General features: G+C 47.2%; 2 protein-coding genes across 4 annotated transcripts in view; one reads left to right on the forward strand and one right to left on the reverse strand.

The window, feature by feature from the left end:
- CA12 (carbonic anhydrase 12) overlaps window positions 1–21,473 on the forward strand; it is a 50,122-nt gene extending 28,649 nt beyond the window's left edge. Inside the window, exons 3-11 of one of the 2 annotated variants that reach the window (XM_005602598.4) lie at window positions 3,807–3,986; window positions 4,899–5,041; window positions 7,671–7,766; window positions 8,678–8,741; window positions 8,965–9,122; window positions 10,827–10,953; window positions 17,008–17,040; window positions 17,914–18,001; window positions 18,794–21,473. In XM_005602598.4, the coding sequence (XP_005602655.3) occupies window positions 3,807–3,986; window positions 4,899–5,041; window positions 7,671–7,766; window positions 8,678–8,741; window positions 8,965–9,122; window positions 10,827–10,953; window positions 17,008–17,040; window positions 17,914–18,001; window positions 18,794–18,866 (962 nt within the window). In that variant the 3' untranslated portion in view covers window positions 18,867–21,473. 2 annotated transcript variants of the gene reach the window in all.
- The window catches only part of APH1B (aph-1 homolog B, gamma-secretase subunit), an 89,059-nt gene that overhangs the window by 22,323 nt on the left and 39,620 nt on the right, over window positions 1–27,116 (reverse strand). The gene's annotated exons all lie outside the window — the stretch shown is intronic.

Here is a 27,116-nt window from a genome sequence, read left to right on the forward strand (position 1 = left end):
CCGGGAATGCGAGTCTTGCACCCTGGGCCTCATAATTCCCCATCTGAAATCACGAGAGGCTTTTTGAGCCGTGCCATGTTAATCTCCTGTTACATTTCAAAACAGAAATTCGGTCCACTTCTGTTTTGCCTAAAGCAGAAAAATTCATGAACTGGAAACAAATAATGCCTTGATTTTGTTTGGAAAAACAAACCGGGAGATACATGTGATCTCCTTTATCATTGTCATGGGAGGAATCCAACCAACAGGAGGGGCAAGGTCAAAACCCAGAAAAGTCACATTTTTACGGTAGCTGGAAATAAATGCTTCTTTGGAAGAGTCAGTCTCAAGAGACGTTTTCTGGCAGCAGAGCACTTGGCATGAGTGTGAAAGCTGAGACTGAGCTGAAAAATTACAGCCTGGGCTGTAGCTGCCAGCGAAAAAGCCAGTGTTATTGCAGCGGCAAGGCACACATTGCCCAGGCAGAGATGGGGGGCAGAAGCAAGTCCTCTGCCAACATCCCTGATACTGGTTGTCCTGGTGCCCACCCACGTGGCACCTCTCTCCCTCTCACTCACAAGCCACGAAGACGGGAGGTTGCTCTGACAGTGTCTCCAGTTGTGTAAGAAGGGCACATCAGCCATCACATGCTGGTGGAGGGTCCTGTGAACTGCCATGAAGCCCCATACTTGGCAGTATGTGGGGCACTGCCACAGCATGGCTTGATAAGTGGTATGTAGGTCTGCACCGGGAATCTGAACCCACAAACCCCCGGCTGCCAAAGCAGAGTGTGCGAACTTAACCACTATGCCACTGGGCAGGCCCCCTTCCTTTTCTTTTCTGAGGGGAAAAAAATTATATGGGGTAATGGGAGGCTATTAATATAGGAGCATGCTTCCCTGGAGAGGAACAAGCAGGAAATTAGCATGAGAATCCAGCTCAGTGAACATGTGAGGGCCTGCTCTGGGCCAGGCATTGTGGGCAAGGCAGGGATGAATGAGGCACCGTCCTTTCCTGCAAGGAGAGCAAGGGAAAGGGCGGAAACAGGTGTGCACAAAATCTCCTGGATAAATACTGAAACAGAAGGGCACGGAAATCCTGTGACCCAGGCAAAGTAACTCTGTTACTAAGCCCAAGTCTGACTTTGGGCAAATCAGTTAATTGCAATTTTTCATCTATAAAATGGGGCAATTCTTGCCTTGCTGACCCTGTAAAGTTGGAGAGACCAAAACAACCGAAATAATAATAATAAAAATGAAGCAGCAGCAGGAGGGGGAGTAGAAAAGTCTTTTTTACACCCTGCTGCCTAAGGCCCTGTGACTGATACTCAAGGTTGAGCGCCCCCTGTGTTCGGCCGCCCGCTCTCCAGCCAGCCCCAGGAACAGCAGTGCCCTCATTCCCACAGCTGGTTCCCACCGGGCACCTCGTCACATGCCCAGCAGCTGCCTTGGCTTGAGCAACTCTCTCCAACTTGTTCAAACTCACCTGATACAGAGGGTGAAGGTGCTTAGTCCTAGTAACTTAATAAATCTTAGAGCTTGAGAGCTAGAAGGGACCTTCCAGAACATGGTGTCCAATCCTCTCATTTGTGCGAAGGGCAAAGGTGGCTTAGGAGGGAGGTGACCTGCTCAAGGTCACTCACTGAGGTGGTGCGACAGCTGATGCTGGAATCTTGTTCTCTGGACTCTCCTGGCCCGATATGGCTGCTTCTCTTTCCCAGGAAGGTTTTCCCACCACTGACTGATGCCTTTCAAATTAGGCACTGATGCCTTAGTCTTTCCTGCCCTCAAATACCTAATTCGGCCTAAGTTCCAATAAAGAGTATTTAGGGCAAAAAAAAAAGAGAGAGAAATTCCTCCTGAAAACCTTTTCCCAAGCTTTCTGTTCTTTGGGGTCTTTCTTTCATTCTTTGGGAAAATGTTTACTAAATGTCTGTTACGCATGTGACTCTAATCACAACACAGGTTCACAGAGATGAAAATAAGATGTCCCAGGCCCCGAGGAGCTCTGGGTTTAGTTACCACTAAAATGCTCTCTCCAGGAAACCTTTGGAACCTCTGCTCTGGGAAAAGAAAGCCCTTCTAACCCAGCTCCTTTAAGTCATGTGTGCAAGGAGAAATCTCCTTGCTACGCCTCTTTACTTCCTGAGTTTTTCCATTCATGCCTGTCTGGCAGCTTCTGCCACCCTGGCTGTGGGCCCAGGTGGTATTGTGAGCAGAGAAAAGGCTGCCAGCCTTGCTCTGGAAGGCTTGCCATCGAGTAGCTGTGCCTCTTCCTGACCCTTAGGGTTTGCACGATACCTTGTGATTGCTTCATCTCTGCTCCCTGCTGTTCCTAAAGAATTAGGTTTTGCCCTCAGCTGACTAACTGTCTTCTTCCAGTTTGCCCCCGGAGTGACTGCTTTGCTGTCCCCCAGCCTCCTGATCCTCCAGTTGCCATCTTGGTGTCATTGAGTTGCCTTGAGTCCAAGGCTTGGAGGCTTGGAAATAAAAACAATATAGTTCAGTGGAAACTCTGACTGATGTGCTCAAGAGAGAAAACTGGAGTCCACTGAAAGGTTAGACTGGAGATTCTGAAATCCCATCAAGCTCTAACATTTCTGAAAAGGTGTATCCAAAGGTTGACAGCCTGGAAAATTAGTAGGGTTCTACTGTGCGTGTCCAGACCTAGGGCCAACTGCTCATAGCATTTTAAATGAACACGTGCATCCAGTTTTGCTTCTGACTCTCCCTGCTCTCAGATGAGGTCCCCCTAGAGAAGAAGGTATGGGCAGTTAGGATTCTGCAGGGCCAATATACACACTTACACTCTTATGAAATGGTGCTGTTGTCTATGTAAGGGTTCCCAGAAGAAGTGGTGTTCCTTCCCCCTCTGCTCTGCTTAACACCTTCCTTGTGCTGAAATACTAATGAATGGACCCCAGATGGCAACACTTGGCTCCCAACTCCAAGAGCGCCCACAGGGCACCAGGATTCTAGCTAACGAGCCATGACATGCCAATTAGTTGCTTTTCTGGAGAAACTTCAACCTGAAAATCCATTTAATTACCATGTGAGATAATCTTTTAAACGCAGCTTTACATTCTTTAAAGACTTTTCCCTGTGGGAGTAAGAAGGTTTATCTGAACTTGGGATTGCATTGTTTGTTTTCATTTCCAGGGGAAGGACTATTACCTGATAGTTAGCAAGAAGCCTGAGCCCTGGAGGATTTATTTTTTAAGTCTGTTCCTCCTCACTGATAGTTCGTCAATTGTATTGTATTATATTGTAATTATATCTCCTATCAGGGAGATTAGTAAGTCCATCAGCCTCAAAGACCTACCTAGAGCTGTCAGGTAGCTATTAGACACCAATTTTTCCAACCTGGGGCATCCCAGCAGATTCATTAAGTTCTTCCCCAGTAGATTGCAAGCTTGGGTGAGCAGGGCCCATATTAGTTGTATTCAACATGGCGGCCCCAAGACCCAGAGCAATTCCTGCTCATAATAGGTGTTCAGTAAACGATGCTAAATTGCTGCAGATCAACAGGTCTTCACGTGGAGAGGATGTGTATTCTGTCAAAATATGAACAGTGTACAAAATAAAGCTCTAGTCCCTGGAATGGGCCTGCTCTAGTCCCTCTTTCTCCACATCACTTTAAGACCAAATGGTCTTGAGGCATTTGCTGGACCTGATTCTGTAGGCTGAGATCTCTGGACCTTGAAGAAAATACCTCTGGGGATGAAGGAAAGAAGAGACAAGGAGTAATTGTATTGAACACAGAATTAGAAGGTAAGGAAAAAACTTGTGTGGCAAACATTAATCTTAGGTTTGACTCTCTCCTTCCAGGTCCTGATGGGGAGACGAGCTGGTCCCACAAGTACCCATCATGTGGGGGTCTGCTGCAGTCCCCAATAGACCTGCACAGTGACATCCTCCAGTACGATGCCAGCCTTGTGCCCCTTGAGTTCCAAGGCTACAATGTGTCTGCCACAGAGCAATTTATCCTGACCAACAATGGCCATTCAGGTGAGGGACAGATCTCCAAGACTCGCAGGGGATGTCTGAGCTTCCCTCGGCTCCCTGGCCGGCCCGCTTCTGTCTCCCGGGGTGGGGGGGGGGGGGGGGGGGGGGGGGCTCTGCTGTGGCACCCGGGAGGAGGGGCAGAGGGGAGCCCTTGAGGGATTCCTAGACCACTCTCTTCAGGGGATGCTGGAGGCCCTGGGCTCAATCAGTTGTGCCAGGGCAGTACCTCTCAGAAGAAGCACACCTCCTGGGATGGGAGAGGAGACAGGCCCAGGTCCTTTTGCCTGTTAGCTGTGGTGCAGGAGTGAATTCTGGGGCATCATGAACTACTCAAGGGGACACACAGTTCACTGGGGGAGCACCCAGGTGTTGGAGTCAGACAAACCTGGATTTGCATCCTGGCTTCACTACTTATGAGTCATGAGACTCTGGGTCAGAATTTTAACCTCCTTGAAAATGGCATATTGATGGGTACTGTGAAGACTAGAGATTTTATATATGGGGATCTGGAATAGAGTAGATGCTTCATAAATAGTCATTATTGTTGTTGTTGTTGTTGTTATATAATTCTACAGCTTGGCGGATACTTCATTAAAGGTTCTATCTTCATAGCCAGGTGTGTAATACATGGATATGTAAATAAACATCCATCCATTGGTCTGGTTTTGGTGTCCCTGCTTTCATTTTCCAAGGGGAACCAAGAGGTGTTAATGCTGCTGGAATTGCTTTAGCAAAGTGGGGCTGTTCTCAGGGAAAGAGCCCAGGTTTCTGACCCGCAGGCTGTGTCTCTCTGGTCTCCACCTCGTGGCATCCACCTGCCCCGCTCTGGGCCCTGGGCTGGTGTTGCCTGCCTGACGGCTCTCAGGCAGCGCTCAGCTGGCCAGGCTCTGAAGGCTCCCCCTCCACTCCCCACAGTGAAGATGAACTTGCCCCAGGACATGCACATCCAGGGCCTCCAGTCCCGCTACAGTGCCACGCAGCTGCACCTGCACTGGGGGGACCAGAATGACCCCCATGGCTCCGAGCACACAATTGGTGGGAAGCACTTCGCTGCTGAGGTGAGTGGGGCAGCCAGGCTGGCAGAAGTTGCCCAGCGGTGGGTGGTCTGGCACCCGTCCACTTGGCTAGTGTGCAGATAAGATCAGAGCAGGGGGACAGGTGTGTGTGGGGGTGCCTTCATGCTCTACACACCCACCCCTGGCCCCCTCAGCAGCAGAGGAAGGTGGAGCCACTCTAGCCACCCTGCAGCTCATGTGTGGTCTCCTGCCCCACTTCCTCTCCCGAACATGCTGAGTTTGTCTCTATGTCTTTTACTGAGTCATGCTCCCCAGAAGGCTGTCCTCCCAGAGTGGCCCAGGGAGACACCCATGCCCCTTTTCTAGACATCGTCCTCCTGCTTGCTAAGCTTCTCTGGCTGATACATCCCGTTACTGAATCATGTTGGGCTAACTGCTCCCCCAAACTTCTCAGTCTTTCTTCACATGCCATGCTGTTGGCACGGGTCTTTCCCAACCCATCTTTCCTTTCCCTGGGCATGGGTTGTGCTGGGAACTTGGAGCCCCAGGTCCAGAGCCACTCTCCACAAATCAAGGGATGACTGGCATTATAATGCAGGGGACATCCGGCAATCAGAGACTCACTGAGGACTCAGAGCGTGGGACATCAGCAGGGCATTGTGTTATGTCACCCTGAGGTGCTAACCCCAAATGCCAAAAGAGAGGAGGAGGAGCAGGGCATTGTTCCTGCACTACAAGTGTGCAGTGGTGTGTGTAGGGGGCTGAGCTGATCCATTTCAGAGCTCCGATGGGATTGAACTCGGGGATGTGGTTCTGAATGTTCATAGGGCAATACAAGGAGATAAATGCGCTGATCAGCCAGTGGAGCCCATGGCAAATAATGACATGACCAGTCTCCTCTGTTCTCAATGCTGAACTGCTTAATGTCTCAGGCTAATTGCAGGTCGAGTAACAAGCGTGGAGGGACTATAATTCAGGCCCAATAGGATGGCACTACTGGAGGTGCACGTATTTCAGACCAGGCCCCTCTCTGAACCTCCAGGACTGCAATTTCTTTCAGGCTAATTGCAATGTGGAGGCTTCTACTTGCCCACAGAGAATGAAGAAGGAGTTAGGGTGCAGGCTGGGGGGGTTTCGGCATTTAAAAATATTTCTATTTACTGGATTTTCTGCTATTAAGTCACATCCTCAGACCAAGAGCTTGGTGAAGATGGACCACAAATGTCAGTAATAGAGAAAATACTCAAGGTGACCTTAAAGAGGCACATTCTCTATGAAGAGCCTTTGAGAGGGTAGCAGTTCTTCTGGATTGCGTCTACAGAAGAAGACTCTCTTAATCCTCCCGGCAGGGATTCCCTTCTGTTTGCATTAGTCTTCACCTCCTCTTGAATTAATCCAAACACAGTGAGAAAAGTGCTCAGACAGACCACGAGCTCAAAGGTCAGCTGTAAAAAGAAATAAGGATCTAGGCCCTTCGGGTTTCAGCCATATAGAATTCCGCTCCGTTTCTCACAGCGATGCCAGGTCACAAGGGTGTGGCGCAATGCGGGGGGCTACATCCTTCACGGGGAAGGTGGTGAAGTAGGAGCCCCAGGAAATCCTTAGTAGAGGACCACGTAAAAGAAGAAATTACTTGATATAATTTTTAAAAATTAGAAAGGGCCACTTGAAAAGTGGAGAACATTGAGCTGTATTCAATAAAATATGCTTGAATTCTATTTATAACCACATAAGGTGGAAAAAGAGATGAATGAAGAAAAAGAAGAGATAAAATCTCAATATGTCACAGTCCCAAGAGGCACAGAATCAAAAATGCATGTGTCATATTTATAGATCCATCTACTAAGATAGCTTTTAGAGAGACAGGTGACACCACCTTTAGGATTAAAAATCAGGTTAAGCATTGTCAGAATTTGTCATAACAATGTCTTCATGCTTACCTAGACTTTTTAAATCCAAGATTTCTCAAAAACTTCTCTTTTCCTCACTTTAATAATGACAAGTAATTTCTGCTTTGAAAAAAATGAGTTTAGAATTTTATTTGGTAAGGGTCAAAGTCTGCATTCATGGAGTAACATTCTTGTTTCATGGCCTCTTAAAATATTGCTGATAAGACCTTTATAAAAGCCATGCCGTGATTTTCTCCACCTGAGGGACAAATACTGTCCTGCTCTGGAGACAAAGCAATTAAGTTACCGTTCGATGTTCACTGGCCCAGCCCCCACTGCTTCCAGATCAAGTGCAGAGTGGCCAGGCTGAGGCTGGGCAAGCCATTTGAGACCGTTTTGTCCCAGGTTCCAGAATAAGTAGGAAAACTCAGAAGGGAGAAGTGCTCCAAAGTACCCAAGCTTTTTCATGCCCAGTATAAAAACCCATTCATTCATTCATTCATTCAGTATCTATTGTGCACCCGGTACCTTCCAAGCACCCTATCAGACACTGGGATACAATAAGTGAATAAGATGGACAGTCTGCTTTGGTGGAGTCTGCCATCTGGAGAGGACTGAGAGAGAAGGAAAAACTGGGGAGGCATGAGGGGAGGGTCTGAGAGGCCTAATCTAGCAGGGAGAGGGGGAGGATTCTGCCCTCCCATCGGATTCAGTCTCCTGCAGAATTGAAAGGTTCCCATGAGTCGCCCATCCCCTGATGGGCAGCTTTTCTCCCACTGCAGCTGCACATTGTCCATTATAACTCGGACCGGTACCCCGACGCCAAAACTGCCAGTGACAAGTCAGAAGGCCTCGCCGTCCTAGCTGTTCTCATAGAGGTAAGAGATGTTTAAAGGGATTTTATGTGAAATTTGAAGCCAGGATGAGTTGAGACTTGGCCCTTGGTTCCATGCACACCTGTCTGTTGGATGTGTGAGGCTCTGGTAATAAGCTGCTCCCATTTCGGCTGTGTCTTGCCTCTAGAGTAGAGGTATTCCCCCATAGGGTTCCTTCTTTCTTGGCCTGGAGGCAGCACTTTCTGTGGCTGGGCAGCAGAAATGGGCATGTCCTTTGTGACATAGAAAAAACGAGCCGCAGTCCTCGAGCCGCAGTCCTCAGCCCTATTGCATAAGGCATGGAATTGCCCCATTGGATAGGACTGTGTGTGGGGAGAGGGTGGGGTGTGGGGATCATTCAGTCATTCAGTGCTGCTCCATCAGATGCCTGAACCCCAATACAACTCCTCGTATCTGAGCTCCATCCTTTATATGGACCCTGGAATGAGTTCTTTCCTTAATCCCAGAAAATGGCAATATCTCCTGATTTGCTTGCATTTCCCCCCCTCCCAATGAGACAGCATGTATCTTGTTTCTCAACATGCTTACTTGCCTGACTTGGCTTGCATAAACTCAAGCTCCCTTAAGTTCTGGTTAGAGAACATGCTAGTTGTGGCCTTCAGGCTCACAGCCAGATAATCAGGAGCGCAAGCTATACCCTGTGCCCTGGGACACTCAAGCCCCAGTGCTGTCAGCTGGAAACAGGATGTCCTGAGATGCAAGAGGGCAGGACCATTACACCAACTCCCTAACAGCCTAGTGATGCATCATAATCGTCCTAGTAAAGTATCCTTTGGGGAGGACCTGGGCCGTGGTGACTACATACCTCCAGCCAAGCCCTTCCACTTGCAATTGTCAATCCAGGCCCAGCCTACAGAATTCTGTCCCAGTTCAACCTGCCTTGTCTATTGCAGATGGGCTCCTTCAATCCATCATACGATAAGATCTTCAGTCACCTTCAGGAGGTAAAGTACAAAGGTGAGGGGTCCTTATTTACTCATCCTCTGTTGGAGAAGGATATAGTCACTGCAGTGTGACCTTAAGAAAAACAAATGCAGGTGGTGGGTGCTGTCTGTGACCAGGTCCTTGGGTCAGATGGCCCAGAAAGGGGCTAGTTCATGTTTCTAGGCTCAATCATGCTTAGCTGCACCTCTGCTACAGAGGGCGAGGCCAACATCCTCCTCCGAACATGTCTCTCCAGGTCAAGAAGTGGTCATTCCAGGTTTCAACATTGAAGAGCTCCTTCCTGAGAGGCCTTATGAGTATTACCGCTACAAAGGGTCCCTGACCACACCTCCTTGCCACCCCACTGTGCTCTGGACGGTTTTCCGGAACCCTGTGCAGATTTCCCAAGAGCAGGTAACTGTCGTGCCCATCTGACGCAAGAGACCACATGGTACCTCACCATATCATCACCCACATCATAATAAGCAACTGGATTTCCTCACTTAGTTTCATTGGCAGCTATTCGAAATCTCTCCAAAGATCGCAGGTACCTGGAAGCGCTGTAAAAATTACAGACTGAGCTTCAAAAGTGGAGCTGTTAAGTCAAGCTGGGAAAATGAACCTGTCTCCACAGATCTTTAAAACAGAGTTGTTGAGCTGCATTTCCTAACAGATCCCTCAGTGGCTGGATGATGGTCACCTCCCCGGCAGGAGAGGGTATGGTTTCTTTACAGGGGCAGAATAAAGACAGGATCAGGTTAAATCATTTAGCGAACTGCGGAGCTGGGATTGCAGCATTGAGTAAGTGAAGGTCTCTGCCCTCAAGATGCCCTCGGTCTGATGCAAAACTGGGGAACAGAAACTTCAGCAATCATCTCTAACCCTCTCATTTCATAGGTGATGGAAGTGAGGGTTGCAGAGTTGAGAAAACTTGCGGGATCACCCTCTGGGTAGTGATGAAGCTAAGACCCAAAGTCAGGTCTTCTGAGTTCCAGGTCACTTCCTGTCCCTCCACTCCACAGCCTAGATTCATCAAGAAGAAAAATATCTGGGGCCCCGTGGCCAAGTGGTTAAGTTCGTGTCCTCCGCTTCAGTGGCCCAGCGTTTCGCAGGTTCGGATCCTGGGCGTGGACATGGCACTGCTCGTCAAGCCATGCTGGGGCGGCGTCCCACATGCCACAACTAGAAGGACCCACAACTAAAATATACAACTAGGTACCAGGGGGCTTTGGGGAGAAGAAGAAGAAGAAGGAGAACAAGAAAATTGGCAACAGATGTTAGCTCAGGTGCCAATCTTTAAATAAATAAATACATGAAAAAAAAACTTCAAAAAAAAGAAGAAAAATATCTGTCCAGGAGACAGGGCCAGGGCAGTGCTGCACACTGATTCATGCCCCTGTCTGTCCACGCCCCTTCATGAGTCCAGTACAGCCCTCACTGTTCCTCTTTCTTTTTTACTATGAGCTTCTGATCTGAGTCACCTAGATAAACGGCAGTAAGTAGGCGGACAGGAATAAAGATGTGATGAATCAACAGATGAAATGTGTGGGGAAGCAGTAACATCCTAATCTAGAAACTGCTTTGGAAACAGATTATATAATCTATGTGGGTGTATGAGAATTCCGCGGAACGAGCAGTCAGCCGACCTAGGAAACTCTTGCCTCTGTCTTTTTATTCCTTTTGATGGGACTATCAGAACAAGCCCCCAGTCCCCTCTGCTTTAGAGTTGGGTTCTAATTCAGACTCATGAGAGGAACGCAGTGCTGTGGGAGGCTGAGGAGCCCCTCCTCCACCCCAGGTTTCCCTCCCTGCCGGGCAGGTTTCAGGGCTCATCAGGAGTTAACAGCCCTAACCGTCTCCAGGACTCCAGCCTCAAGCGGTGGGCAGACAGACCCAGCAGGCCTGGTGCCCAGTCACCCAGACACCTGTAGGGGAGGGAAGCAGTTCTCTGGCTTTCCCACTGCTTTCTAACATGTTTCCCACCAAGCACCACAGGGGCTGGTTCCAGATGCTTCTCCCAAGTGTGAGAGTTGAGAGCTGGCAGTGTTTTCCTCCTTGAGGCCAGGCAAGGGAGCGTCATTCTCTCCGCCCGGCGTGTTTCTGCTCTTCCCCCCACAGCTGCTGGATCTGGAGACAGCTCTGTACTGCACACACGTGGATGACCCATCCCCCAGAGAAATGACCAACAACTTCCGGCATGTCCAGAAGTTTGATGAGAGGCTGGTGTACGTCTCCTTCCGAGAAGGTGAGGAGATGCAGTGTTTGTGGGGAGTGTGGCGCCAAGATGTCTGTTTTATATGAAGTCAGGTACTCTGCCCTCGGTCTTTGTCACCAATGCCCTTAGGAGGTTAAGAGCACTGTGGCTGCCAAGGGAACCAGGGTACGTGAGGAATGGGTGACGGGGAGTTACAGAAGATGTTTGAACAAAGGGTGACAAGATTATAGTTGCAACTGCAAAAAAAAGAAAAATTAGTGTATCTAAGCAGACTATATTGGAGGCGTGGGAGGCTACAGAGAAAGCAATTTGAAAGCTATTTTCAACAATCAAATGAGAGACAAAATCAGTGAAGACTGAATTGTAGTTGAATTCTGTGCGGGTTTACTTGGGTCTCCCTTCACTGCTCTTGACTTCCCTGAGCCTTTGCAGGGAAGCCAAGCCAGGGCCTCCAGGCGTATGGACCAGAGCCCTCATTAAGTCCAGGAGTCTCCCACAGATGGGAAAGAGAAGATGTTCTTGGGGACCTCTCTGAAGAACTACCCCCTCTCCTAAGCCACATGATACCACCCTTTTCATGAGATCAAACTTCTCACTTCTTATCCTAGGCTTTCTTGGCATCAAGGTTCATCTTTGGCCTTGCCAAGTGATTCATGGCACCACCACCACCACCATCCAGGGATGCTCCTTTATAAGGTTTTAGAAAGTGGGCATAACCTACATCCATGGCCACAGGCAGTTCATGGTCTAATGTGGCAGGCCCATGAGGCAAGAAAGCATCCTCCTTCACTGCCTTTTTCTCTCATCTCCTTGAAGCCTGCATGAACACGGACACACAGGATCTACACGGAATGAAGCTTAATAGTTTGGTTTATTCCTAATGCTATGAAGGCTTGGTTCTTCTTTTAAAATCTGTAACCATAACTCCCCAGAAGGACATTTAGCGTCTTTACTTGCTCAGTACCTACATCAATACTGCTGGAAGCTGGGAGTCCAGGGGACAGGGGTGAGGGAACACTCTTGCAGCCCACACCCTTCTTCCAACCTCCAAGTTCACTTTCTCACTGTAGATTCTTGAGCTGCTCTTGGGGATCTTGAGTGGTCAGAAGCAAGGTAGGTCCATGAAGTTCCACTTTATCCCCTTGCATCACTTGTGACCAAATTGGGCCAGGTGTTCATATTAAAGATGACCCTGTTAACCCCCTTGTCAGAGAGTCAGCTCTCCTCGTCTCACCTGGTGCACATTTTTTGGTACCTTTCTTATTGTGTGAGATTATAACTATCACCTACTAAGCCTAGTTGAAAATAGGGAGTTTGTACTCAAGGTCCTTGCCTGAAACCTTTAGAAACATACCCTTCTGTACTGACCCATGGATATGGTCAGAATTATGTCCTCTGTCAGTCACTTAATCAAGAACTGCTCAAGAATTTGTCTTTTGTGTTCTCCTCTCCAGAGACCACTAGTTAAGGTAATTTCCCTCTTTCCCTCAGTTTCCTGGTCTGAAAACTGAATCTGTGAACAATGGCCCTTCCTAAAAATTGAGAATGTATATTATGATGATGATGGCCAGCTTCTTTTGTAGCAAATGCCTCAAATGTACAGAATTATCCCTTCGTGATCTATTCTGGATGTAGCATTCTCTTTTCCCATTCTTCTAAATGGAGTATGTAGTAATCAAGGGTTAAATGGAAATACTGCAACTCTTAAATAAAATAAAAAACATAAAAACTCTGCCAGGAGATAAGGGACTTTGACCACATAGACCAGGTAGAATTTTGCTTAGAATTCAAGAATAATAATCAGCTCTGTTCTCTGGGCTAGTCTATAGTCACAGGGGATAAGGGGACAGATCCTGCCCCTACAGTCAGGAGACCTCGGTTCAAGGCCTCACTTGGTTTCCTCCTGGCTGTAAGATGTGGGCAAATCATGTCCCTTCTTTGGACTTAGTTTCCTCAGCCATAAAATGACAGGTTGGACTAGGAGAGCTAGTCAGTCCTTTCAATGCTAACATGTTATGATCCTAAGTGGACACTAACAACTGTCCATCCTGACTTTATGCTGCAGGGACAGTATTTGAGGGCAGTTACAAGAAATCAGAAGAAACCATGCAGGAACTTGAGTCTGACATCCAAATTAACCCCCTCTTCTAACGCTGGACTGTGGCGTTGGGAATAATTAGCCGTCTTCTTAGATCGGTCAGGCAGTGCAGTGGGGCAGGTGGCAGAGCGCTTCTGCAGACCTTCCCAGCGTGGCTGGGGGGTGGAGGGGCCTCTCAGCAGACGCCTGCAGACTGACTCCTGGCTTAGGACCTCAAGATCAGAGCCCAAAGGCAGCTTTACCGCTGTGTCCGTCCTGCATGGCTCACCCAGGGCTGCTGTTTCCAAGAGCCCAGGCTGGGCCCAGCTCTCTCCCTGGAGTGAGAATCTGTGGTAATCCAAGGCAAACCTGTTCATTTGCAGGCTGATTATGGAAACTTGGCCAGAATTCTCCCTCCCTCTCACTTCCCAAAGATGCAGGCAGCAAACAGGCTGTTTCCCAAGGAGCAATGAGGAGGCAGCCCAAAGGAATGAAGCCCCAAACCTCATGCCCCCAGGGGCGCCCGCATTCAGGAGGGCCCCCTCACACCAACTTGGAGCAGGCCTCAGACCGTAATATGCCCTTTCAGGTTTAGGGGGTGAGCCTGTTCGTCAGCGTGAACCTTGAGCAATTTGGACTCACTATTTGTACACTCTTCCACTGACGCATGTTTGTAATTAGGGTGTGGTTTATTTAGGGTTTTCTCTGGAAGTTAACAAGAACAACGGACTTAGAAAATTCTGCCAGGTTTCTGTTAAGGAAATCCTCTAGAAGAGAAAGTGCATGGACTTTGAGAGGAGGATCTGAGGTTTAACCAAATTGGGACAATTGGGACTGAATCATTTAACATGACCCTGCTGTTTCCTCAACTGTTCTCAGAAAAGGAATACAGAACTTGGTTTCTGTCCTTAAGAGGTAAATGGTCTAACTATGACTTAGCCCTAGGGCAGGATTTCTCAACCTTGGCACTACTGACATCTGGGGCTGGATAATTCTCGTTGTGGGGGGCTGTCCTGTGCATTGTAGCATTACCAGCATCCTTGGCCTCACCCACTAGATGCCAATAGCATCCCCCTATTTCTTGACAGCTAAAATGTCTCCAGACATTGCCAAATGTCTCCGGGGGAGGAGGGGAAAATTGCCCCCGATTGAGAACCATTGCCCCAGGAATTGTACAATGACTTTCCTAGGTCCAGACTGATTTTTTTCACTCATATCACAGGATTCTAGAGTTTTATATCACATGCCCTGGTCTTTATTCGGTTACAGCATGACATTTTCAGTTTGTTGATGATTATTGCCGAAACAGTAAGGGTGGAGTTACTGAAGTAGAACAACCAAAACCAAGAGAAACTCTGTTCTCCATCTTCCTTTAGAATTTGAGTATATATTCTTATATAATTGGGTAGATCTGAGGCTAAGAGAAGTAGATAAGAGACAATTATTCACCTTTAAGAGAAGTATACAAATCCCTCTCCCTTTAGTTACCAGATGCTTGAGCATCTGCCTCCAAGCCCTGTGGGCTTTGTCCAGCTCTGCAGCGAAGCCCCACTTCTGTGATGGTTGGTGCTGTCTCAATTGACAGGGCACAGCATCCCAACAACATTCCTGCTGTGGGCTTCCTGAGGGGTAGAATGCTTATTAGGTGACAGTCTCACTGCCATTCCTCTTCTTTAGTGCCTTATGCTCTTTCCTTGCCCAGTCAAGCAACTTGGTTTTTGCTGCATCAAAGTCTTGCCTGTAAAGCATCTGTCCCAGTTTCTGGGGTTTTCCTTGTCTTCATGGATGCTTGGTCTCATTTCATTGTTTCCAAAGAGAGGCAATTTAGACCCCAAAAAGTGGTTGTCCAGGAGCAAGAAGCCCTGGTTAGAGCCCTGGGTTAAATTAGGCTATTGTTTATAGGGCCCAATACAGCCAAGAGCACTCCTCAGTGAACCAGGAAAGCCAGACTCTCCCTGCAGATAAGCTGCCAATCTAGGTCATGTGCTCTTGAGAAAAGTCCCACCCCTGGGGCCTTGCTCTCAGTAGACTTTGCTCAGCTCTCTAAGACCATAGGTTGGGGGCACCTTCTCCAGCCACGGAGTCGGGCTGCTCAGCTGTCTGGGGGCCTGTGGGGCTCACAGGATGGTTGAGGTGACTGTGAAAGCAACGACTTCAGAAACTGTCCAGTTTGGACGGCTTAGCCAAGTGGTTAGGCTTACTAGTAATAGTCTCATATGGTGGGAACTGCTTTGGTACCATAAGCACCTGGCGCTTTAGGAACAAAGAACAAAAGTATAGTTCATCAAAAGGCTTGGAAAAGAAACCAGAACTAGTTGGGTTCTTGTGGTGGTGGTGGTGGTTGTTTTTAAGATCTTAAGCACCAAGGCTTCTAGGTACCTTAAAAAAAAGGCCCCCAAAATACCAAATTACACTGTGTAAAGGCCACAGGCTACACAGGGAACAGAGCATGTGCTGTACAAAACACTTGACACTCTCCCCAGGTCTCATGTCCTGAGCGTCTCCCCAAAGGTACAGATTGCTCCTTGTGTTCAGGTTACAAGAGGCCTGGGGCAGGGAATCTGGCCAGGGGAGCCACTCTCTCTGCCGCTTGGGAGGCCAGGGGCTGCTGGTTTTGGCCGGCAAGAGCAGAGAGAACAGGCCACCCTGTCGTTTGTGGACAGCTCCTCTCCATACCAGCTCTGTGTGTCTTCACAACAGCCTGGGGCCACCCGGGGAAGCCAGACCAGGGACTCCCTGGGGCTGGTCTTGAACCAGGGAAGCTGCAGGCTCAATATGTGGCTGTGGAAGAGGACAGCAGGGAAAGGACACAGGCTGATGGCTCCTAGGGAATCAGCCAGACTCTGGCCACATGACAGAAGAGGGGTGAGCAAAACCTCACCCTGCAGGCTCAGGTCTGGTCCTCTGGGGTGTCAAGCACCCCAAGGGTAAGGCCCTGGCTCTCTGCTGGCATCTCACACTCGGTCAGGGCTCTCCCAGGGTCTCAATTGCCACAGTGAGCTCTATAGGAATAGGCTCTCCTGTGTGTCAGGCTGGGTGGCCACCATCTGCATAACTCTGGCTTCCAATGTGAACTGAAACTAGTATACACCCAAACCCACACACACACCCCTTCTCACGCACACACACACACACACCCACTAGAAGTTTCTACTGAGATCAGAAAGCCACCAAACAAGAGGGTATTGTAAACAGAGACTTTCTTTAGATGGAGGACCTGATTGGGAGGATGGGGAGTAGTTCTAAGAGCCTGGAAGAAGCAGGCTGCGGATGACCCAGGAGGGCTTCATGACTGGGCTCCTCTATCATACTCAACTAGATGGGCTCATCCATGAGCCTCCCTGAATGAAGTCCCTAGTGGGCTGACTATGGGACTTCACCTTAGATAGCCGGGTACTATTTCAGCCCCACTGAGGACTCTTAACTCACCTCATTCATGCCCAACAATAACTCACTGGGAGAAGCCACAGTCCTCTGGTTCCATGTAGCAGAGAAGGGAGGCGGATGCATGGTGGAGGGTTTTCTTCAGTTTGTCCAGTGGGGCCACAGCAAAAATAGAACCAGACCATAACAACAAGACTGGGTCAGAAGTCTGATGACAGGTTCCAACTAAGCTCTGCCAGCCAGCCAGAACCTGGCATGTTCCTTGCTAAGGAAGCAGAGTAGATACCAGAGAAGAGAGAACAGCCTGCTCAGGTAGACTCTGATTCTTACCTTTCCTCACCTTCCGCTTTGGCCACTTTGTATTAAAAATTGAAGTCCTGCCTAGCAAAGAGACTGCAGTGCTAAAGGAGCATTAGAAAGAAGGGTCATGATGTGAATTCCCTAGGTGGGCAATTCCCTCTACCCAGTAGGCAGTCACCTGAGCCAAGGGTGGCCACTCCCAGAAGGTCTGCATAAGACACGTACCTCCAACCAAACAAAAGGTAGGGCTTTGCTCAGCACACTGTCAAGTCCACCACGGTTTGACTCAGTTAATTTCCAATCTTTTCCTCTCCCCTTTAAAGTGCAAGACCCTACCTCCACAGGACTGAGTCTGGGTATGTGGCCAGCAGGCCGTGCATGCTGCAGCTGGGTAATCACTGTGATTCTTGGTGTGGTCTGAGCCTGTGATACTTCCAGCCCATCTTCTCTGCTTCTCTGTGCTGTCACACTAGCTCCTGGCCCTATCCTCGCTGTGGATCTTACCCTCAAGTCACTCTCTGATTCAAAGATGAACTGCCAATCAAATGCTCCCCTAATGAAAGACCTAATCACTCTACAGCATGTGCACATTTAAAGAGCCTATCCAAGACCTTCTGTTGGCCACGGTGGGTGGCCACTGCCTAAACACATGCCTGAGCCCAGTGTGCAAGATGGGTGACTGGCTAGGTGACCTTGACAACAGGCCCTGGTTGTTTTGGACTGCTTAGGACTATGCAAGAGAACTTGGGGGCAAAGCTGATAAAGAGTCATCTCAATGGGCCTCAAATCCAGCAAGCAAAGATCGAGTAAGTTCTTGATCTGTAGCCCAGGGTTTCTCAAAGTGTGGTTCATGGACCACATACAGCAGCATCAATTAGAGGTGTTTGGTAAGCCAGCAGAGTCTGAGGCCCCACTCCAAACTGATAGTTAATCAAAGTCTCTGAGTGTTGGGCTCAAAAAAACTCTACATTTTAAACAAGCTCTTCAGATGATCCTGGTGCAAGTTTGAGAATCCTTGCTGGAGAATCACTACAGTTTGCAAATGGCCCCCTCTAAGTCCTGCAGCCAGTCCTGCTAAGCCAAAGACCAGAACCTGAGGACACAGATGGGCAAATTATACCTTTCTGTGGATCATTATGCAGCTGTCACTTGGCTTCACACCTGTGTGCTATGGGATGAGGTGAAGGGGAAGGGAGGAAAGTAATGTGTGTTCACTGCCTTTTCACCAGGCATCATTCTTTCGGTGGCCCTGGCTGGTGTTCTTGGCATCTGTATTGTCCTGGCAGTGTCCATTTGGCTTTTCAGAAGGAAGAAGAGGTGAGCCGGTTTTGGTTGGAAATGGGAGTGGGAGGCTTATGTGTTCATGAGGATCGATCTGTCTGGGAAGGCAGCCTGCAGAGTGAAGAGCCCCTGTCACCTCTACCAGCACTTATCCTGGGAGTGCTGTTTCCCAGCCACCACTGCCCCAGGCCTCCTTTGCAGGAGACACTGGCTGCTGGTCGTTCAAGGGTCATTGTGCTCAGAGTTGGAGGTGTGTCTGCCCGCCTTGCTGCCACTGCTAATTAGCTAATGACTTTGGACAAGTCTCTTGATTTGGGAGGAGGTCCTGTTTGCCTAAACACACGCAGCAAGGCTGTCTTCTTTCCAAAATCTTTACATCTGGTTTTTCTTCTATGAATACAAAAAGAAAAAAGTGAAAGAAAACCTGATTTCTCATTCACATTAGTATTAATGTCCTTTGAGCATGTTTTTATCGTCATGTCTGGTTTTTCCTAAAACCTAATTTATTTTTCCTAGTATAAAAAAAAAGGTTACCAGGAACCCTGTTATGGAATCAAAGGTTTGAAGTGGGAGCAGTAATGAGACCTTCAAAATGCAGGTCTGGTATTGTCAGGTGTTAAAGAGAACAGTTGGAAAATGAACAGGTTCCACTTTGGTTAATGCTTTATTTGGGGGACATTCCCTCCCAAGACCAACAGAATTGGGGAAAGGCCCTCAAGAGCAGAATTCTGACCTCTAAAACTTGCCTCATTCCATAGCTGATTCAGGCTGCTCTCTGGCTCTCTCACCTCTTTGACTAACATGATTCATGTGTTCTGCCTGTTCCAGTAGCAAAAAGGGTGACAACAAAGGAGTCATTTACAAACCGGCCATCAAGACGGAGACTGAGGCCCACGCCTGAGGCCTGGGCACTCCCAGGCACGTCCAAGGAAGAACTTTGCTTTGGATGCTACACACTGTGGCTCCCTGGACATCTGAAACACCAGAGTTCTCTGAAGCTCAATCTGCAAATACCCTAGACCCTGGAGGGGCCTCTAGTTGGGTGCCCTGCCATCCTGATGCCATGGCCACCCCCAGTGTGATCCGTGGATGGGAAGAGCTTGCCCAGGAGGTGGGAACTCTGAGCTGTTTGTGTCACCTGTGTGAGACCATTAAGTGGTCTGGATTCTGGGGGCACAAACCAAGTCACCTGCTGGGGGCTGTTTGGGTTGGAAGACACTTTCATCCACGGGTTCACTCAAGTGTTGTTTCAAGTGTCCTGGAAATTCTGCTTTTTGTCCAAACTTTCAGACCAGAATGTGCAGTCTCTGCTTAGGTTTTGCTTTTGAGATTCAGTTTCTTTCCTCAGGGAAGGGTTGTTGTCTTCCTCTGATTTCTTTCTGCTATGACAAAGCCTTTAGTCTGACCTTACAACTGAGGGGGAAGGTGTGATACAGGAAGGGTCAAGATGTCAGAGAGAAAAAGAAAACAAGAGATATACTTCGACTATATTAGAGGCATTTTCCAAGTCCTGTCCTTTGGCTCAAGAGGCATTGATGGACCTGAGAGAGAGAACGAGAAGACATCTACGGTCTGGAAGAGTATCACTTTGGAATCAGAATTGGAATCAGAAATTGTTTGTCAAGCCATACGTGTGAGGAGGACAGAATATTAAGCCCAAACCCAACTTCCTGTCAGCAGGGAAGTTATGTTTTATACTCTACAGATTTTATAAATAATTAGGCTGTTCTCTGAAAATGTGTTGCTGCTTTCTCTCTCTTAGAGTAGACGTGAGCTTTGAGATGACCCAAACTGCTTTTGGATCTAGAAGAAATAAGCAGAAGCAAAATGACTGAAGAGCTTTGTCTCTCTTGCCCAATTCATTTCTGCTCCCTTTGCAGTGTTCCTACTGTCAACCTGGAATTGGAACTCACCTACTTCTCTGACTTTGAAGATGCGGAGTCACGGCTTAGTTAAAATATATTTTCAAGCTATAAAAGCAGGAACTTATCTGTGCAGGGGCTGGCATCACGGTATTTAGGAACCAATAATAATGAATTGTTACAAAGATTCTTCATGGTCTTCTCCCCAAGTCACAGAGAAATTTCTGAGAAGACTTAACTCCTTTTTCATTCTCCTCCCATAGATGTGAGAGCCTCTTGGAAATGAGTTAGTTCCAGGCCTGAGAAGGAGCCTCCTTCACCAGCCTCTCAGGGCTAGCACCCCAAAGTTCACAGAGAACGTTCTCATTTATAGCCTCATGCTGCGAGCATAGAATGTCCTCTTGAAGCATAGGTTTATCATCTTTTTCCTTCCACTCCTCCATCTAATTCTGAGAAGTCTTCTCCCTTCTCCACTGTCACAACTTTTTGTAGTGATGACAAGCCCTATGTCTTTGCAGCTTGTTAGGCAGAGCTACAAATGACCTAACGGAGACTCAGACATATGTGTACAAAAGACCTCTGACAGCCTTGGAGCCTGGGGTGGCATTAAAGCCTGGCTTTGCCATTAGCACGCTTGATGCTGATCAAATGACAGCAGGGACAACCCTCATGACCAAGCCATGTGGATTAGGTGATGCTTTCTTGGCCTCAGCCCAAAGTTGCCAATCAGAAACCAACATAAACCACTCCAGAGCTGTGGGACTGTCTCTTGAAGAAGCTCTCTACACCTTTTATGGACAAATTTTGTGAGAGATGATTGTACCTGGAACAATGGCTGTTCATAAAAAGGGAGATTTACTGGGTGGTGAAAACAGTGGCATTTCTCCTGCCCTCTTCCACCTCAGCACAGCCCAGGCTCTCGGTCCTTGGAGTTGTGACAATCAAAACCAGGGAGGCAGACAGAAGGCTACAAGAATCCACACTGTCAACTTCCTTGTTAATCCTACAGGACTCCTGAGGATCCAGCTTTGGAATTGGGAAACCTTTCTCCAGGTTCTCACTCATTCCATTGAACCAGTCGCTACTAAAGGAAACCAGGGCTGTGGGACGTGAAGCTCCGTTGCCTTGCCTTCACCCCTCAAAGAGCTCAGGCACTGTGCTGGGGGCAGGGCAGGTGGAGATAACAAACACAAGGCCCAGGCTGGGGGAGGGACACAGGGAAAGCTCTGGCTTCTTTGCCTCTCACTAATGGGAGATCTTGAGTCTCTTTGTTTTGTTCTTTAGTATCATCTGGTAAAAATGGTAAAAATCTGTTTTTTTATATATACCTGTTTCCTTAAAACATATTCTAGGATTTTGCTGCATTGACGTTAATCCCACTTCAAGCTCTTAAATTCCTCTTTATTTTTACCTTAAATTTTACCTTAAATTCTTCACCCCTTCACTAAACTCTCTGGAGGCCTCCTGACTGGCCCTTAGGAAGCACCGGGGTCTGTAGCACCCCTCCGTCCCTGTGCCTCGGATGGACCATAGGCCACTGTGATGACGGTCCCTTTAGCACTTCTGTATTTATTGTAAGAATGACTGTAATGAAGACATCCACTGTAAATATGAGAAATTATAAATAAAATGTTTTTCACATCAGACGTAAATTGTGGAGGTGAGGGTAAAGCACTGCTATTGGCAAAGTCCTTCGTAGTTCCCTATGCTGATAGGTAACTGATCAGAAGGAAGAATAATGTTATTTGCATCCAGGTCTTAGAAACTGGCTCCGAAGGAAAACACACTGATGTACTTAATCATTTTATGAGGACGGAGGCCTATGGCATGTGCAGCCCCAGGCCACACAGCTGCCTAGTTAGTAGAGCTGGAAGTCCAGAGGAAATCAGGGAAAGGCTCAAGGAGAAGAGGGGATCGGAGCTGGGCCCTGAAGCATAAGTCAGATTTGAATAGATGGATGGAAAAGATGGAGACATTCCTAACCAAAGTGACCTGAATATAGGGAACGAGGCTTATGTCTCTTTTTACTCTATCAGGTATTGTACCTAGCAGGTTTTAGCCTCTTTTGGTTATGGGACTGCTACCTTATTGTGGATCCTTTTTGCAAAACATGCTATCATCCTCCATATAATCTTTTGTCTAAATCCAGATTTCACATTCTAGTTTGCTAAAGGAAGCAGTCTGTAAAGGTTACACGTAGGCGCCATCATTGTTTGTTTGAGTGGTTTCAAAAAGCTTCCAGTTTTCATTTCAGTTGCCCTAGGACCGAGACAGGCGAACTGTTCAAAGGTAATTTTGCTCCAGTAGGTGATAAAGCGGTGGGCCCAGCTTTGGAAGAGAAACATGACAAACTCCTTCAGGTTCTGATGGTCTCTTCAGTTGGAACACAAGGATTCTTCAGTTCTCCCCCTCTGGCATCCTTCCAGGTGTCAGAGACACTTGCAGGGATGAGGACAGGTGGGGAGTGAGGCAGAGTTCCTGTGGAACACTCATTCATTACAGTGGCTCCCATCCCACTGGGAGTGGGGGTGGGGGGAGGCTGGAGGGAGCACTTTCTGGAGCAAGCATTGACCAACAGAAGTCATCTCCTTTCTCTCCCCATTCCCTGAACATAAGACTTATCTGGGTTGATGGTCAGGGAAGTGTGCTGGCGAGAGCCATGGGTTGGCAGAGGAGACTCAAGTCCTTCTTCAGCTTGGCTATGACCTCCTCATCTAAATCCAGATAAATGGACACTCTAGGGAGCACAGTGCAATAGAAATACAATAAAATATAATACAAGACATGTGACATTTTAAACTTTCTAGGAGCCACGCCAAAAAAAAGTAAAAGAAACCAGTGATATTAATTTTTAGCAACATATTTTATATAACCTGATATATCAAAAATACTACAATTTCAACATATAATCAATATTTTGATATGAGATATTGTCATTCTTTTTTCCATAATAAGTCTTTGAAATCTGGTGTGTATTTTACACTTACAACACATCTCGATTCAGATGCTAAATTTTCCTTGAAAATATTGATCTGCATTTAGATTTCATAAAATTTGCAGTTGAAAAAGCAGATTCACATACTCGAGTTGCTCCAAGTACACTTAGAAGTTTTCCAAACTTCTGAATCAATTATCAGCTTTTAAATTTAAATTTATTGAAATAAAATAAATTCAGTTTCTCAGTTTCACTAGCCACATTCCAAGTGCTCAGTAGCCACATGTGGCGAGTGGCCAGCACAGCCACTGTGCAGATATGGAACACTAACCTTCTCCTTTGACATACCCTTTGAGAGAATTAAACCTAGAACACTTTCTCACAAAAATAAACCCTGGAAGAAAGCTTTAGGGAGTGAGGGATGGGGGATGGGGGATGGGGGATGGGGGATAGAGGATGAGGGAATCCAGGGAGGTGGATATGGAAAATCAGGCCAAAGCAAACAGACCAGCAGACCTTAGGCACGGCTCCCTCTCCTCCCATCTCTTTCCCTTACTCACAGGGGCTCCCCAGCCCTCCCCATACTAGCCACACTCCTCAGCCTCCCCCTAGGGTCCAGGCGCTCAGTAGTGACTCCAGCCTCGGGCATTCCAGGGCCTTTGTGGGAGTTCAGGCTGCAGGCACGAGGGCGCCTGGTTAATTGCAGGGGACCTCGCTGCAGGACCCTGGCCAGGTGCCAGAGGCTAACTGCTCCCCCACCCCCAACACCCCTCTCCTGATTTCCTTGAAGTCCTAATGTTCCCACACTGGACAAGGTGTCTCCACTTTTCTGGAGCCCTCCAGCCCAAAGGGGGTGAACAGCCGGAAACCTGAGTCTCTTGAATTGTTAGCCATGCCCCATCCCTCATGTTAGAACAAGTTGCCTTCCTCAGAGGTGTGAGGAGAAGTCTTGAAACCAGCTTACAAGAGGCAATGAGACCTCTGGAGCCACCTGCCAGGAAGTACAGGTGCCACCTGCACAGTGGGCACCATTTTGGCATCACCATCCATCTCCACATCGGATATGGCCCGGCAGGGGTGCATGGCCCTCCATGGTCTGCTGGCTCGGATTCAACTGTTGCAGGGTATTGGGGGAAGCTGTGAGGCCCAGACCACACCACAGAGGAGGGCTGTCATGCCCCACCCGTGCCCTTTCATTATAGAATGACTGGGCAGAGATAAGGGCCAAAGTGCTTTGCGGTATGGAATTATTCACTATAAAAAAAATTATTGCCACCAGGTCAGCAGGTCATTATGATTGCAGGTCAACTAGAGATTCACTAATGTCTCCTACTTGTATACCATTGACTTCAATGCACCTTCACTCCATTATCCAACAATCCAAGGAAAGTGGGAGCAGTGCTCCTATCCTGTAAGTGGGAAACTAAACAAGGGCTCTGACTCTGGGCTAAGCCAAGGTCACACAGCTCCTGCAGCACTAGGGTCTTCAGTGACAGTGTGGGGTCCACCCTCTACAGCTCTGGTGACATGCAAACAACTTCTTGTAATAGAATTTACCATGCTTATCTCAATCATGACACAACCTCATAAAACTCCATAGGTTAAAGGCACTAAAGGCATTTGTGCCAATGATTTCTGAAAAGTCAACAACCTCCTGCCTCTAATCTGCTTGGTGACATTAAACCCTGGCCTCTGCTCAAGAAAAGTCTGACTAAGAATTGCCAACTGCAAGTAGGCAAAGGAGTCAGCTCAGCTCCTAGGATATCACCCATCTCTTAATTCGGCAAACCAAATTCCGAAGGACATAATCATTGAAATTTCTCTCTTCCTAAGGCTGAGCTGGAGAGAAGGAATAAATACACATACACACAATGTAATTCCATTTGTATAAAATTCTAAAAAATGCAAACTAAACTACAGTGACAGAAAGCAGATCAGTGGTTGCCTTGGGATAAGGTGGGGGTGGTGGGTGGGGGATGGAGGGATTACAAAGGGGTATGATAAATTGTTGAGGTGATGGATATGTCCATTATCTTGATTGTGGTGATGGTTTCTCCAGATATTTCAAACTTGTTCAAATTTTACACTTTAAATATGTGCCATTTATCTTACATCAATTATATTTCAACAAAGCTGTAAAGAAAGGAAAAAAACCCCACACAGCCAAATGACTCCCTGCCCCATGCTGGCATTTCCATTCAGAGCTTATCCTCCTGGTCCATCTAGAAGGAGACTGGCCGGGACTGGCACACTTCCCTAGGACTCACCCTGTGGGTGGGAGCCCAGGGAGGAGCGTGATCTCTATTCACGTGGCCAGCTATGACCACTTGATAGTGTAAGTCAAAGTGGTTACTCCTGCTTGAGTTCACTCATTTCAAACATTAACTTTTAATTACCTGCAATGAAGAGGACCAACACAGGGCCGATGGGTTCAAGGACAGACTGAGACCTCTACAGCAACTGTCGGTGATGACAGTCGACCAGCTTCTTTGGAAGAAGCAAAGACTCTTCTGGTGAGGCAGGTAACATAACCAGCTAATTCATCTGCTGAAACTAGTTTCCCAAGCTAACTAGACATCAACAGCAGATCTCATGCATCTTAGTTTCTCTCTTTCCCAACGACCTAACACATAACCATTCAAAAAGTTTTCCTGAATATGGTATATCCTTTCTGTGGAGAACAAGCATGGTCAAGAGCTCATCACTCCCTCTTAGCCACTGGGTGAAATCTGGATTAATCTTCTGTGATATTGTGATATAATAAGCAATATATACTTGGTCTTCGTCCCTGGTCCCTGGCACAGAACCTCTAAATGTTACTAATAATAAGCCCCTTTAAGTCATAACTAAGTTTATGCTAAAGAGATGATGCTTGGATGATGGGAGGCTGGTTGCCAGAGAAACCAACCATGTGATTAGACGGCTGGAACTTTCAGCCCCATCCCCGACCTCTAGGAGGGGAAGAAGGGATGGGAATTAAATTCAATCACCAATGGCCAATGATTTAATCAATCATGCCTGTGTAACAGAACTTCCATTAAAAACCCTAAACAACGAGTTTCAGAGAGCTTCCAACAAATGGAGGTGATGGAAGGGTGGTGCATCCAGAGAGGGCATGGGAGCTCTGCGCCCCTTCCCCATACCTTGACCTATTTATCTCTATCTGGCAGTTCATCTGAGTCCTCTGTAATATCCTTTATAATAAACCTGTAAACATAAGTAAATGTTTCTCTGAGTTTTGTGAGCTGTTCTAGCAATAATCAGACCTAAGGAGAGAGTCATGGGAACCCACAATTTATAGCCAGTCGACGAGAAGTATAGGTGACAACCTGGGACTTACAACTGGTGTCTGAAGTAGGGGCAGTCTTGTGGGATTGAGCCCTTAACCTATGGGGTCTGCACTAACTCCGGGCAATTCTTAGCATCAGAATTGAGTTAAATTGTAGAACACCCAGTTGGTGTTCACCAAGAAATGGAGAATTGCTTGGTGTGAAAAAACCCACACATTTGGTGCCAGAAGTGTTATAAATAAAGGAAATGGTGTTTTCCTTTATCTCTCTTATATCATTCAAAGTAATTTCCACCTGACTTTCTTTCTTATACTTCCTGATACAAAAGCAAAGATTTAATGAAGAACTACTGCCCGCAAGTTACAGGTGAAGTGACAGGGATTCAACCATGATTCAGATAGAGTTTCTATATTCGATTATAATTGGTATCACAACCTCATCTAGGGAGACAGACAGAAACTACTAACCATAATATATAGAAGAATAGTATGGAAAGAATGCTGCGTGTCTATCAACAGAAGAATGGCTGTACAAATTTTATATCTCTAAGATGGACTACTATTCAGCAAAAAGCTGCAAATTATTGATATACACAAAAAACATGGATGAATCCCAAAAAATTATGTTGGGTGAAAGAAGTCAGACAAAAAAGACTACATTTTGTGGTATTCCATTTATATGAAGTTCAAAACAAGTGAAACTAATCTATGGTGACATAAGTTGGAACCAGTGGTTGCCTCTGTGGAAGCAGTCCAAATTGACTAGGAGGGAGCATGAAGGAACCATCTGGGAAAAAGGAAATGTTTTATATCTTGATTGGGGTGGTGGTTACACAGGTGTACACATTTGTCAAAAGTCATCCAACTGTACACTTAAAATCTGTGCATTTTATTTTTATTTTTTTAAATTTTATTTATTTATGTATTTATTTTTTAAAGATTGGCACCTAACAACCGTTGCCAATCTTCTTCCTCTTTTTCCAGCTTTTTCTCCCCAAATCCCTCCAGTATTTAGTTGTATATTTTAGTTGTGGGTCCTTCTAGTTGTGGCATGTGGGACGCCGC

The sequence above is a fragment of the Equus caballus genome, chromosome 1, assembly GCF_041296265.1.
Source record: "Equus caballus isolate H_3958 breed thoroughbred chromosome 1, TB-T2T, whole genome shotgun sequence".
Taxonomy (NCBI): domain Eukaryota; kingdom Metazoa; phylum Chordata; class Mammalia; order Perissodactyla; family Equidae; genus Equus; species Equus caballus.